The 13100-nt window shown below is 42.0% G+C and overlaps 1 protein-coding gene across 3 annotated transcripts; it reads left to right on the forward strand.

Moving 5' to 3' along the window:
• Positions 1-674: 674 nt before the first annotated feature.
• On the forward strand, positions 675-7017 carry SPRY2 (sprouty RTK signaling antagonist 2). Of its 3 annotated transcripts, none has more exons than XM_054163030.1 (3): positions 675-1286; positions 4038-4127; positions 5243-7017. In XM_054163030.1, exon 3 carries the CDS (start codon positions 5294-5296, stop codon positions 6233-6235), a length of 942 nt encoding a protein of 313 aa, XP_054019005.1. In that variant the 5' UTR covers positions 675-1286; positions 4038-4127; positions 5243-5293; the 3' UTR covers positions 6236-7017. The 3 variants fall into 3 exon arrangements, with proteins under 3 accessions (XP_054019005.1, XP_009906018.1, XP_054019006.1); XM_009907716.2 differs by lacking the exon at positions 4038-4127 and having other exon boundaries at positions 675-961; positions 1211-1286; XM_054163031.1 differs by lacking the exons at positions 675-1286; positions 4038-4127 and adding an exon at positions 2986-3419.
• The last annotated feature ends 6083 nt before the right edge of the window (positions 7018-13100 follow it).

Consider the following 13100-nt stretch of genomic DNA (forward strand, 5'->3'; position numbering starts at 1 on the left):
GTAGAAACGGGTCACCCGAAATCCCGCAGCGGCAGGGAAAGCGTGCCTTGCCTTCCTCCCCCGGAGCAGCAAACTCCCCTCGGCTCCCCCGCAGACCTATCGCTGCCTGCCTCTGAATAAATACACGAGCACAAAAGCAACTCCAAGCGCCGTGTGACCGCGCACGGAGGAGCCTCCTGTGAAAACACGCTACGGGGAGGCCCCGGGAGCGGGGCTTCCCGTCTCCCCCGTGCAGCGGACGGGCCGGGGCCGCGAACGGGGCCGGGGCTCAGGCCGGGGCCGTGCTGGCGAGGCGGCAGCAGCAGCACTGCCCTTTTCAATGCCTCCCGCAGCTCAGAGTGCTGGCAGGGCGCTGGGAGCGCCAGTGAATGTAGCCCCGCAGAGCCAATGAGCTGGGACCGGATGCGATATATCCTCTGGGACAACAACTGCTCTGTTCCTCCTCAGATCCACATGACGCCATTTACTGCTGCTTTTGCAGAGAGATCACCCTACCTCCTCCGGAAAGAAAAAAAAGAGAGAGAGAGGGAGAGAGCGAGCAAGCAGAAAACCGGCGAGCCCCTACAGCTCAGATCTCAAATCTTCCTCCTCCTCCTCCTCCACCTCCTCCAAACACACAACAACCACCACCACAAATCCGCTGCGCTTCCAAAACAGCCACCCCCCCACCCCCCCCGCCCCGATTGCAAACTACAGAGCTGCCTGCAACACACGCTCGCAGAGGGAGCGAGAAAGCTAGAGGGAGAGAGGGGAACAGGAGCTTGCAGCAAGCAGCTTCTCAGCAGAACGGCTACATTGCACAGGCTGCTTTTTTGGAGGAGCTCAGTGGAAGAAAGCTCTGGGATTTTATTTTAGATCCGTTTTGTTTTGTTTTTGCTTTCCCCGTTCTCTTGATCATTTGCAACAACAACAAAAAAGTGACTTGGTATTGGCGATTCGGCCTCCTGTTCATTAAGGAAAAGTGTGTGAGAGTGATTTTTTTTTTTAATTTTTTTTTTTAGGAGCAAGAAAAATCCACCCCCACACGGAGAGGTGTTTTTATTATTATTATTATAGTACATACGCGCACACACGTATTTATAATCGATCTGGGGAAAGAAACCTAACTTTGCTCTGGACTTTTTTTACACGGTGATCATTCTTGCTCTAATTTGCAAGTTGGACTAAAGCAGAGTTTGGAAAAGATTTTTTTTTTTTTTTTTCGCTTTAGGGCTGGATTTATTTGCAAACCGCAGGAAGAAGAAAATACAAGAGAGAGAGGGGTTTGGTGCAGCGCCGCGATCACGGTGAGAGCCTTTTCCTTCTTTGCAAAACAAGCTTTTCAGTAACCTCTCCCCCCCCCCCTCGCCCCCCGACTTCTCCGAGAAAAGTCTTGGAAATGTTTGAGGCTGATCCCTTTTCCATTTGTACAGGTTCTCTCTTTCCCTCCTTCCCCTCTTCTTCCTTTCTCAGAGAGGAGCCGGAGGTGGGATTTTGGATCAGTTTCTCACTGGGGAGGCGGAGGTGGCGTGGGGGAGCTCCGCTGGGGTTTGCGGGCAGCGCCGCGTTTGCACCCCGCGAGGCTGCCGCGGGAGCACTGGGGGGGCGGAAGGCTGCGCGGGTGCGTAGGCATGCTTGCGGGGACTGCGAGCAGGTTGGGGGGTGGTGGTGGAGGTGGTGTGGAGGACACGGACACTTCGGCGTGTTCTTACTGCTGCGGGGAGCAAGGACGGGCAGTCCTGCGCGCTTCTACCTCGCCGGGTACGCGTGCGTTTGCGACAAACCCCGCGGGGAGGTGAAGGGAGGGCGCTGCGGGGATGGCGAGCGCAGGGGCTGTTTGTGCCTCCGACTTGGGAGAGAGCGAGATACCGTCCTTACAGTGCGTGATTTACGCCTGTCTGTAGTGGCGTCGGGCGATCCATGCAATTCGGAAGTGAGCGCACTTCTGATACAAATATATATGCGTTTGTGTACACACGTATATTTCTCGTGTGATTAAATTAATTTAATCCATAAGACGAGGAAAGTTCTTCTCTAGGTTCTTCTATGCAGAAGGCATGTGTGGAGGGGAAGGATACTTTATGCTTTTACTTTGTTTGTATTTGGTGGGTTTACTTTGTACTCCACACACCACACCCCACCCCCCCAAAAAAAGAGGAAAAAAAAAAAAGAAAAAAAAGCTGCTGTTCTTTTCAGCAAGGTATTTGTGTGTCAGTTTGCCCCACCCCGATGGTAAAGTCCCTTTTGCCCTAATCCATAGTCTGATCACACACTCAGCCCTTAATGGGGGTTTCAAAGCACTTTGAAAGAAGAGGAGGTGGTTAGTGTGTGTGCGGTGGGGATGGGGGTGGGGGTGCCTTGCACAGGCTCTGGAGACAAAATAGAAATTCACGGGCACAGAAGACTTCTCCCCGTTAGGCTTGCCTTCTCCTAGTCAGCGAGATACGGTTTTTTTCCACAGCATGCAAGAAGCCCCTTGCATTTTAAATTTACCCAAACGTGCCGAACGCGAAACCCAGCCCCCTTACTCGCCTTTTTACCAATCCCAGATAGGAAGAGTTAGCAATCATGTCACTTGAGCTCTGCAAGAGTGGACTTTGGCTTTTGGAAGTGGAGAATCGTGTTACCACACACATGAGCACACAAAAAGGCAAATGCTGCTTCTCTGGTGTTGGTGGATGGAAAGTGAGAAGGGCTAGGTCAGGGGAAGCAGAGACCTGCTCTCCTTAAGAATTTTGGGGCAAACGTATGTTTGCAAATAAATGTGCCAGAGGTGTGCATCTCGTCCTGTTAGTGCATCAAGGGGAGAAAAAAGGAGGATCACCCTGCTAGACCGATGTCCCGCTGAAAATGCCTTCTTGGGTCCCCTTAGGGCTGTGGCAGAGGGGGGCGGACTGAAGTTCAGGCAATTTGCAGCATATGCGTAAAATAAGAGGAGCTTTTCCAGAGGCTACCTTTGTGGATCTGAATGGGTGCTTATGGCAAGGTGAGAGGGGGTAATCTGCCTCTCGCCCAACTGTCCCGGAGGTGTTGTCTCGACCGTCTCTAGGGCGCCTTGCTGTGCCCGGGAGAGGAAGGCTTCTTTAGCATCTCTCGAGGGGGGGGAGGGCATGGGGGGGACGAGTTAAAAGGAAACGTGGGTTTGACTTTCCTGATAAGGCGGCTGCAGCAGCAGCCCCCTCCCTCCCACCTCCCAGCCCAGAGGATGTCTCCTGGTTATCTCCAGGTTGTCTGCACTTGCGGGGCAGCCGGCGGCGCCTGCGGTCGCGCTCCTGCGGGCCAGGGGCTGCCGCCTCCCACCTGCTGCGCGTCCCCTCCGCGCCGGGATGGAGCCTATCAAGGGGAAGGGGAAAAAGCGCGGAGGCATCGCCTTCAGCTCCCACCTTGGCGTCTGAGGAAGCCTCCGCCAGCGAGACCGGTGTCGTCTGAAGCGCCTGCAGGTCAGGGTCAGCTTTGGTCTTGCACCGGGTTGTCATTTCTGGAGAGCCAGGGTTGGATTCGGCATTACCTTTTCGGCTGTCTGAGTCTGACTAAAATACGGACGTGGAGGGCAGATAGGGCTACTAGAACCTCTCAAGGGTGGGGAAAGTATTTTAAGTGTTTTATGTTCTATTCATAGTTTCAGATGAGGAAATGTCTGCTTAAGCTTGTTGGTTGAAACTTTTTAATGGTGACGGTATTCATTTGAAGAAAACATAAGCAATGCTTCAAGACAAGTTTGCAAGGTTGTTTTTTTTGTGTGTGTGTGTGTGGTGGGGGAGGGTGGTGGAACACTTTTAAACTCTGTGCCCAAACCCAGGATATGGCAATATTTAAAATAGGTGGTCACTCTTCAAAGTTAGATTTATTTTTCTTTAATTATTTTTTTTTAGAAGAAAAGCACTTCAGGGGAGGGCTTGAGGAGTTAAAAGGTTAAATGTTTTCCACTGCTGTTAGAATAAATGCGGTGTCTTGAGATATTCATTGTTAAACTATTTGGCTATATTTTATTCTACTGCAGTATAGTATTATTGTTGGTAACTGATGTGTACAGAGTAACACTGTGGTGCTCTTTCTAGGTATAATTGAAGACATTGTGTGGTCCTTGTAAGAAGCTTGGATCCTGCTTGGGTTTTAATTGTAAAATATTGTTCAGAATTTTTGTATAGGTAATTGGATTTTGGAACTACTTTAAGATGTGATAAAAGCAAAACAAATATTAACTAATTTAGAGGTCAATACTTGAAACTTTTGCATATCTGAGCATGGAAGTTAGTTATTTAAAAGTTTTTATCTTCTGGGTCTTTTACTGGCTTTCCATTTAAATTCTTAAGTCTGCCTTTCCGCTTTGTAGTTAATTGACCCTTTAAAGTAACATTTGCAATCAAGTAGACTTATTGGATGCTGGCATTGTTTGATGACATTATGCATGCCTCTGTCCCACCAACTACTCTTGGTAATATTTACAATTTGAAATGTAGTCTATGGAACTTTTTACACACTTTAAGAAAATAAAACTGTGGTAGCATTGCTTTTGTAGTATTGAGCCTTAAAATAACAATCACAGTGGTGTACACAAGTGTGACACACTAAAACACTGGAAAGATATTTTTACTTGTGCTGTTGAAGTTTTTGGTAGCACTAACTCATTTAATGTCTAACCTCAAACATTTTATTGCTATTTGGTGTTTTTCTTGGGACCATTGGTATTAAACTAAAATTTCCTATTTACATCATGTAAAGTTTAATGTGTAAAGAGACTAGCCTACCAAAATATTATCCTTTTTAAAAAAAAAAAATAAAAATTGGAGAATTATATGTCTGTCATCAGCAGGTCACATTACACTTGCTAAATACTTGTGGGCTTTTTTCTTTTTTTTTTCTTTTCTTTTTTTCTTTAAGTTTTTCACTAACCTGATGTAAAAAGAAGAGTCACTTTAAGTGTCTGAAATGTGATCACTTTAAAGGCCATGATTGAACCAGAAGATGGCCTGGGAAGCCTTAGTTAGCAGGCGCAATATGCAGATTTTCTAGAGCCACAAGTTAAGATGAGTGGACCTAGAACAGAATCCTTTTAAGCTCTCCACAGGGCTAGGCAGAACAAACCAAGGAAAGGCATCCAACTGACTGGCACCCATGCTCCGCCCTAGATGGGACTCCTCTTTTTTAATGGCTGATGCATTACTTGATTGTGTGCAATGCTGTGGGATCCTGCAGGCTTGAAAGACTACTGTAGAGAGCATGAGACATATTGCAATAGTGAATCCTCTCTTTCTTGCTCCAGGATTTCAGATGTGTTCTAAGCCTGCCGGGGTGAGCACGCTTCAAGGCACTGATGGAGACGAGAGCTCAGCACGGCAGCGGATCGCAGGCCTTGCTACAGGCTCGGCGTGACAGTGGGAGACCGCATGGGGAGCCCGACCTGCGGGATGTCCTGATGCAGCAGGTTCACGTGTTGTCGCTGGACCAGATCAGAGCCATCCGAAACACGAATGAGTACACAGAGGGACCTACAGTGGCTCCACGGCCCGGGGTCAAGACCGCTCCTCGGCTAGCAACCCAACCCAAAAATGAAAGGCCCCATGCCTTGCCTGAGCACCGTCATGTTAGCCGGATTCAGCACACACAAGCACACACTTCTCCTCGGGCACCTCTGTCCCGGTCCATCAGCATGGTCAGCACAGGTTCACGGAGCAGTACAAGGACAAGTACGAGCAGTAATTCATCTGAACAAAGACTTCTAGGTTCATCTTCAGGGCCAGTTGCCGATGGGATAGTCCGAATGCAACCTAAGTCTGAGCTCAAGTCGAGTGAGCTGAAGCCACTGAGCAAAGAAGACTTGGGAGCACACAGCTACAGGTGTGAGGACTGTGGAAAATGTAAGTGTAAGGAGTGCACTTATCCAAGGACCCTCCCATCATGTTGGATCTGTGACAAACAGTGCCTTTGCTCAGCCCAGAATGTGGTTGATTACGGGACTTGCGTTTGCTGTGTGAAGGGCCTCTTCTATCACTGCTCTAACGATGATGAGGACAACTGTGCTGACAACCCCTGTTCCTGCAGTCAGTCGCATTGCTGCACTAGATGGTCTGCCATGGGTGTGGTGTCCCTCTTTCTGCCTTGCTTGTGGTGTTACCTACCAGCCAAGGGTTGCCTTAAGTTGTGCCAGGGCTGTTACGACCGGGTAAATCGGCCTGGGTGCCGCTGTAAACACTCCAACACCGTTTGCTGCAAAGTTCCCAGTGTCCCCCCCAGGAACTTTGAAAAGCCAACATAGCATCACTAGTCAGAAATACTAAAGTAGAAAGGATTATTTTAACGTACATATGCAACCAACTAAGCAGCTGTGGTCTTGGCACTGTAGTTGAAGGGTTGGGTTTATACTTCACTGTTTGCAGTGAAATGCTTTGTGCTCTGTGTGCCATCTTAACTGATATGCTTGTTAGAGTCCAGCTAGTGGCATACAGGAAAAAGAAAAAAAGGGATGCAGTACATTGTGACCCACATATTGCATAAGCTAAAGCAACACAGACACTCCTAGGCAACTCTATTGTTTGTGAATAGTACTTGCAAAATTTGTAAATTAGCAAATGACTCCTTTTTTTTTTTCATTGTTTTCTGCCAGAGATAATGTGCTATATTTTTGTATATATGATAATATTTTCAACTGTGAAAAGTAAGTGGTGCCATAAGACATGGCACAGTCACAAAATATTATACTAATATGTTGTACATTCGGAAGAATGTGAATCAATCAGTATGTTTCTAGATTGTATTTTGTCTTATGGAAACCTTCTATTGCAAGACTCTGATTTCCCTTTGGACTTCATGTATATTGTACAGTTACAGTAAAATTCAGCCTTTATTTTCTAATTTTTTCAACATATTGTTTAGTGTAAAGAATATTTATTTGAAGTTTTATTATTTTATAAAAAGAAATATTTATTTTAAGAGGCATCTTACAAGTGTCACCCCTTTTTATGAGGACGTCATAGTTGCTGCAAATGAGGGGTGAACGATGCATATGTTCACTATAAAATAGAAAATATATTAACGTTTGAAATTAAACTGGGCTACTTGTCATTTTTTAACCCACATTTATTGTTCTGAATTGGGAAAACTGGTTCTTCTAGTTGCATGTTTCACAGTGACAGAGTCACAGTGAGTAATAAGAAAACAAAAATAGAATTTTTGATTGTATTTTGTTGTTCTTGTTTACTGCTTTGAGAATAATGCAGGATCTTTGCTTCCTTCCTTTGCACAAATCTCCCATATACTGTTTATACAGCAGAAAAGAAAAATGGACGTAGGAAAATGCATTAATTCATTCCAGACTAGGACTAATAGGCACTGAAAGCTTGACCTATTCTGTAAGTGATGAGCTTTTGTGCTTCAAATAGGAAATAAGTAATCATTCACAAAAAATGTTAGGCTTGCATGGCTTTACTCAGAGAGACTGAGGGAAAAAAAGGAAAATTAATACACTCAGTGCAAAAAGCTTGCAAGATTATTTGTTAAAAGTAGAAGAATATGCCACAGGGAATGATGGATCTGAATGCAGTCCAGCCTTATGTCAAACATTTGCCTCGCTTGTAAGAAGAAAGTTGCTTGATTTGTCATTTGTGGCAGTTACCTTCCACTGAGGTCAAAATCCTTTTGCTGCCAAGTTTCCCACCGGAAGCCTAGAGAATGATTTACCTTTCTTTATTAACAAACTATCATTTCCTGTTCTGAGCATGTCTCTCCAAGTTTAGAGGTCTTAATGTTGAATTTTATTTATACATTTCTTAAGCTGGCATTTAAGAAATACTTCTAAGTATTTTTAAGCTGATGCTTAGAGAAATCCCACAGCCTTTTCTGAACCCTCTCCAACAAAAGCAAGTTATAACTAATAAATTAAAAACTCACTAGAAGTTGAAAACCAGAGCACTGAGTAAATGTTACATCTTTTCACCCCTTAATTTTCATCTGATCTGGAATTTGGGCTATTTTGCATTGGGCTGTAGTACTCCAAGATCTTATGCTGTTATTGGTTATCAATCATCAGGTGAAATTAAAAAGTGCAAGTCCTGACTAGTTTGCAAAACAAAAATAGCTGGTACATGGGCCTTGTTATCTCTTCCCCCCCGCCTTACCTCTGGTGAAAAATGTAAACTGGTTTTCTTTCTTCTGCACCAGCTGGCTGGATGCTTTGTTATACAAAGACACGCAGTATGTATTTATCCTTCTTGGTGGAATTTGCCAGGAAGAAGGTGGTTTATGTTCCACAATCAATTTGTCCATGTGTAAAGTGCACCAGAATACTGTGATCGAATGCTGAGGCATATATGTGGGATTGTGCTTGGCTGCTGACAAGCAGGGATTTTAATTTTTAGAAATTTAGAAATTTAGAAATTTTTAGAAACCCCTTGAAGGGGTTAGTAACCATCACGTGCTTCCATTCACTGAATGTAATTCTTGAATTAGATTAGGTGCTTGTGCCTAAACTGTCCTGGCTTAGTCTTGCTGGGGAGTAATCAAATAGTGTCTTTATTGGGGGACTCTTTGACCTTATGGTTATATTTTGGAACCTCCAAAACCCACTACTTTCAGTAGGCAATAAACCAGTCTTTTCACTGTATTGATGAACTTGACAATACTGAAGACAATACCTTGTCTTTAGGGTGATTTATGTTTCAGTTAAGGAAGATCTCTCTAAGGATAGCTGAAGGTGAAACAAAATGCGAAGTATGGCTCAGCAGTGTAGCAGTCAAAGAGGGTGCAACTCCTAAGTCCTACTAGATAAAGTTTAGTATTAAAATTGTGAGTATGTATTTTGTGTGCAGCAAAAACTTTGACTACCTAGTAGATTCTAATGGAAAAGAAAAAACGTCTTCTTGACTGAAACTTGAAGCTGTTCTTAAATACTGATTTCCACTTTCCACTTGGTTCTTAATGAGTATAAAGATGGCACCCTCCCCACCCTAGGAAAGCGCACTACCTGAGATTACATTGGGTTTCATCTGTGACACTTGGAAACAAGGACATGTGGGAAGATGGCATTAGGCACTACCTATTGGGCTAACTATGGTACTGGGGTCTAGGCTTCAGTTAGTATGAATTAGTGTGTGTGTGTGCGGTGTACTCTTAACTGCTGGCTTTTGTACATTAGTTAACATCCTAATATTACACTTAATTAGATAAGGATTACTATGCTAAGGAAAACCAAAATCTTGCCTCAAACAGATTAGATTGCTTCAGTAAGAGTTAAGAGGACTTTTCAAGTATATTGAGATAATGTTATTAATGCATGCCTACTTTGTCTGTTGAGATAGGAAGCTGGAAGTCCAAGAAAGGAAAATTTTCCATGCACAGATTTTGAGGATAACTATGAAAATCATGACAGATACATGTCATTTAGGAATTTGGGTTTAGTTTGTTATTAAGATAGGAGAGGCAGGGGAAACCCTTACTATTGCCCCATTTGTTGCGTAGCTTTAATGTTATGATTTGTTAAACTTCTATAAATTCTGAAGTTACTGTAAGGTTTGATTAGAGACTTGCAGGACTGGACTGATAGTTGATGTTAACAATGGAAACAAACAGATTTTTTTGGAAGTATTTTTTCCACATGATGTGTGCTGCAAATAAATTCATCAAATTTGCTTCCACAGTAAATTAGGAATATCTACAGATATCCTCAAGCATTTTTTTTATTTTGCTTTATAGTGGTCTGAGGCTTGGTTATAATTATTTTTTGACAGTGATCATAGCAGTAAGAAAAACAGATTCAAATGGAGAATAAAAAGACCTAATACTTTAGATGGAAATAAAATGTGTTCTTAAAGGATTTGAGATCACTTTCAGGCCATTATATACATATTCAAGCCAGTTACTAAATCAGTCTTCAAAAGCCAAAATTCTGCAAATAAGGAAGTGTAGTAGTTAAGGGGTCATGATGATTAACAAGGTAATTTGCCCTTTTTTACAAAGTATTTAGCACAAGTGAGGGGAAGTGACTTGGTAGTAGCAAAGTGCTGATCCCTCTTGCACACCATGAATAACTTTTTTTTTTTTTCTTTTACCATTTTATTATTTAATGTACAGTGTTACCTATATCACCTTTTTCATATTTGGCAAAATAGAAAATAATATTTTTGTGATGAGTGAAATAGTAAGGCTTAAATGGCAGGGTGAGAATAGAATGCATTTCTGTGCTGCAGTAGAACATTCTGTTTATTTTTAGGAATTAGCTGTTGTGGAAGACAGATTTGAACAGTCTGTCTTGTCTCAGATGTTCCTAGATGGGTGCAGGTACAGCCAGTAATAATGATTTCATTTGCCGAGACTAATTTCTCAGTCAGTCATTGGAGCAGAGACCCAGAAAGAAATTGGCTGAATGTAAGAGCACACTTGGTTGAGTAATATCTGTATGAATAACATTGGATAGGTATCTTACTGAAAATGTAAGCAACGTAATGGCTCATCTTAAATAAATCAGTTACAGGTTGGGATTGTAGGTAGACTACATCAGGACAAAGCACACCAAGTCCTTACTAATTAAAATACTCCTTGTTGCTCCTGTTTACACAATCTGATTTCAGACTGGACATTTAGTAGTAAAAATTGATGTCTCACTGGAATCAGGACAACTTGACATAGAAACTATGTGCATATATATACATATATATACATACATGCATATATATATGTACATACATACATATATGTACATATATATATATATATATATATATAGTTTTTTCTTCCAAAAGATGTCTGTTTCAGTTTGAAGAGACCCCCTATATGCTAGCCTTGTTTATTTCTTTCCATATTTCTTCTTTTTGGTCCCTGGTCCCTGCCCCCTACCCCAATGTTTCCTAGTCATAATATATAAAGGTTTACTGCAACTTACTAGCCCAAGAAGTGAAAGAAAAGGATGAAACATGCTTTTCTCGCTAGTATTCTCACTAGTGTTTTCTATCTGAAAGTTTAAAACAAGATAGAAAAAATTACTACCTTGCCATACTTAGCCTGCATTTAACAGAGATATAAAGTGTTTTTGTTTTCATGTGACATTGAAATTCACAGTTCCAACAAACATATTTTAGTGTGATTTTTATTATGTGAGAAGGTGTCTTTAGAAAGAGTTCCCCTTTGCTTTAGCCTGTTGGCACTGTATTTCAGTTGACAGAGATTGAAGTCTTACCATTATAAAAGAGTAACCTGCCCTTCCTCTGTCACAGCCACTGTTCAGAAGAGAGCTGATGCTCTCATTGGGCATGAGTAGCAATGATTTCACTTGTAGCAGGGTGGAACTTCAGTGTTTTCAACTTTAGGAAAAGATAATAGGCGCACTATCTGAAGTTTCTCTTTGCCTGTGCTGTGGGAAACTTTGTGTTTTGCTCTAACTCATATCCTTCAGAACACGTTAGTTTGTGGATAACATGTTGAAACTTTTAGACTAAAACGGTTTTGTTCCCATTTCAGTAGAAGTTACCAATGATCAGAAATTTTGACAATGTAGCCTACTATTCTGTAGGATTGTTTATGGATATTTTATTACTTAGCAGTTACCTTTTAAAACAATTTTGCTGAGGGAGATAATCTGTTTTAAAAATGTAAGATACTGTATGATCAGAGTAGCTTTGCTTTCCTGAAAGCCTGATGTTTAATTACGAAACCACTGGAGAGCCTGAGTTACATTGCAAGAGAAGGCACTCGATGTAAATCAGATATTGGAGGCAGTAGTTCAGTTTGGAGACTCTGAGCTAGTACACAAGGGTGTATTGGGATAAATCACAAATTTATGGACGTAGCAAGCACCTTGCTTTAACTAAAGAAACCCACCTTCATTTTATTGTGATTAAGGAGCAGTGTTTATGAGCAAATCATAAATCATGGTTGTCAATATGATGATTGGTAAAAGAATACGTTGATGCTCTTTCAGTGTGTCTCAAAAAAACCCCACCCCACACCAAAATGAGTAATTTCTAAATGACCATTCAAACTTAACATTGTCATCTTCAGAAATTAAGTCAAGTATCAGGGCTATAGCAGTCCATGTGTGAAAATCAGTTGCACTGTAAATAAAATGCACTAATTGGTTATACCTAAACTATTCCTTTAATTAGAGAGAGGGAGTTGCACTTTAGATTTAAACATTGATTCAGAACTTTGTCAGCTTGCACTGTGGTTTGGTTTTTTTTATGTTACCAATTTTCTTAAAGCATTGATGCTATTTCATGTTATATAAGACACATGTAAAAGATGCTGTACTGCTACGTATGCTGTCAAATACACAAAGTGAACTGAGTTATCCTTCCCTCTCATTTATCTTGCAAAAACTACTGCAAAGAAGAGACAATTTTGAAATAGTTTTGTTTGCTTTGGGTAATGTTATTTATGAATTTTCTTTAATTATTGTAGACAGAGTGATAATTGAATGTTTTGTGATTATCTTTTTTTTTTTCTTCTTTTTTTTTTTTCTCATATATCTGGCACTAGGAAGTAGGTAAGGAGAGCAGTTAAGAGACTAAGAATGCACTTTGGGAACTTACCTAACAACTGCAGCTGCACTGAATAGTGAGGAAAAGCAGGAGCATCAATGTCTTCTTGCTGAATTCACTGAGTGTAATGTACCTTTTAGCAGCAGGCTTTCTGTCTTCTACCTCTGCTGCTCTGCAGACGAAGATTATGCAGTCATTTATCATGTATATGTTTTTGTCCCTTAGTGACTTTTCTTTTTTTTTGAGAAACACTGCATTCATACTTTAAGACCAGTGCATGAGGATCCCATAATATTTCAGCTACATATAAAAGCTGTCTAACAGCACACTGCCTACTACTCTCAATACTGCTCTTGAGGAGGAACACATTCCTCAAACCCCTTCATTTCAAGTGAAGAAAAAGACTCTGTAAGCTATTCTGAAATATGTATGGGCAGGGGGTGTAGGGGTTAATGGTATAAAAAGTGAACTTTACTTGATGGCTGTTCCTGAACTGTTCTCTCTAGCATACATACAATCACAGTACAAAGTCTGAAAGTGTGACAGTGTCCCTGGCCACCCCTGTACTAGTAAATCAGACAGTAGGTAGAAATGTTCCTAGACAATGGATTGCAACTGCTCACACTAGTGAAGCGTTAAGCCTCTCCCTGGTGT

Source organism: Dryobates pubescens, chromosome 7 (genome assembly GCF_014839835.1).
Source record: "Dryobates pubescens isolate bDryPub1 chromosome 7, bDryPub1.pri, whole genome shotgun sequence".
Taxonomy (NCBI): Eukaryota; Metazoa; Chordata; class Aves; order Piciformes; family Picidae; genus Dryobates; species Dryobates pubescens.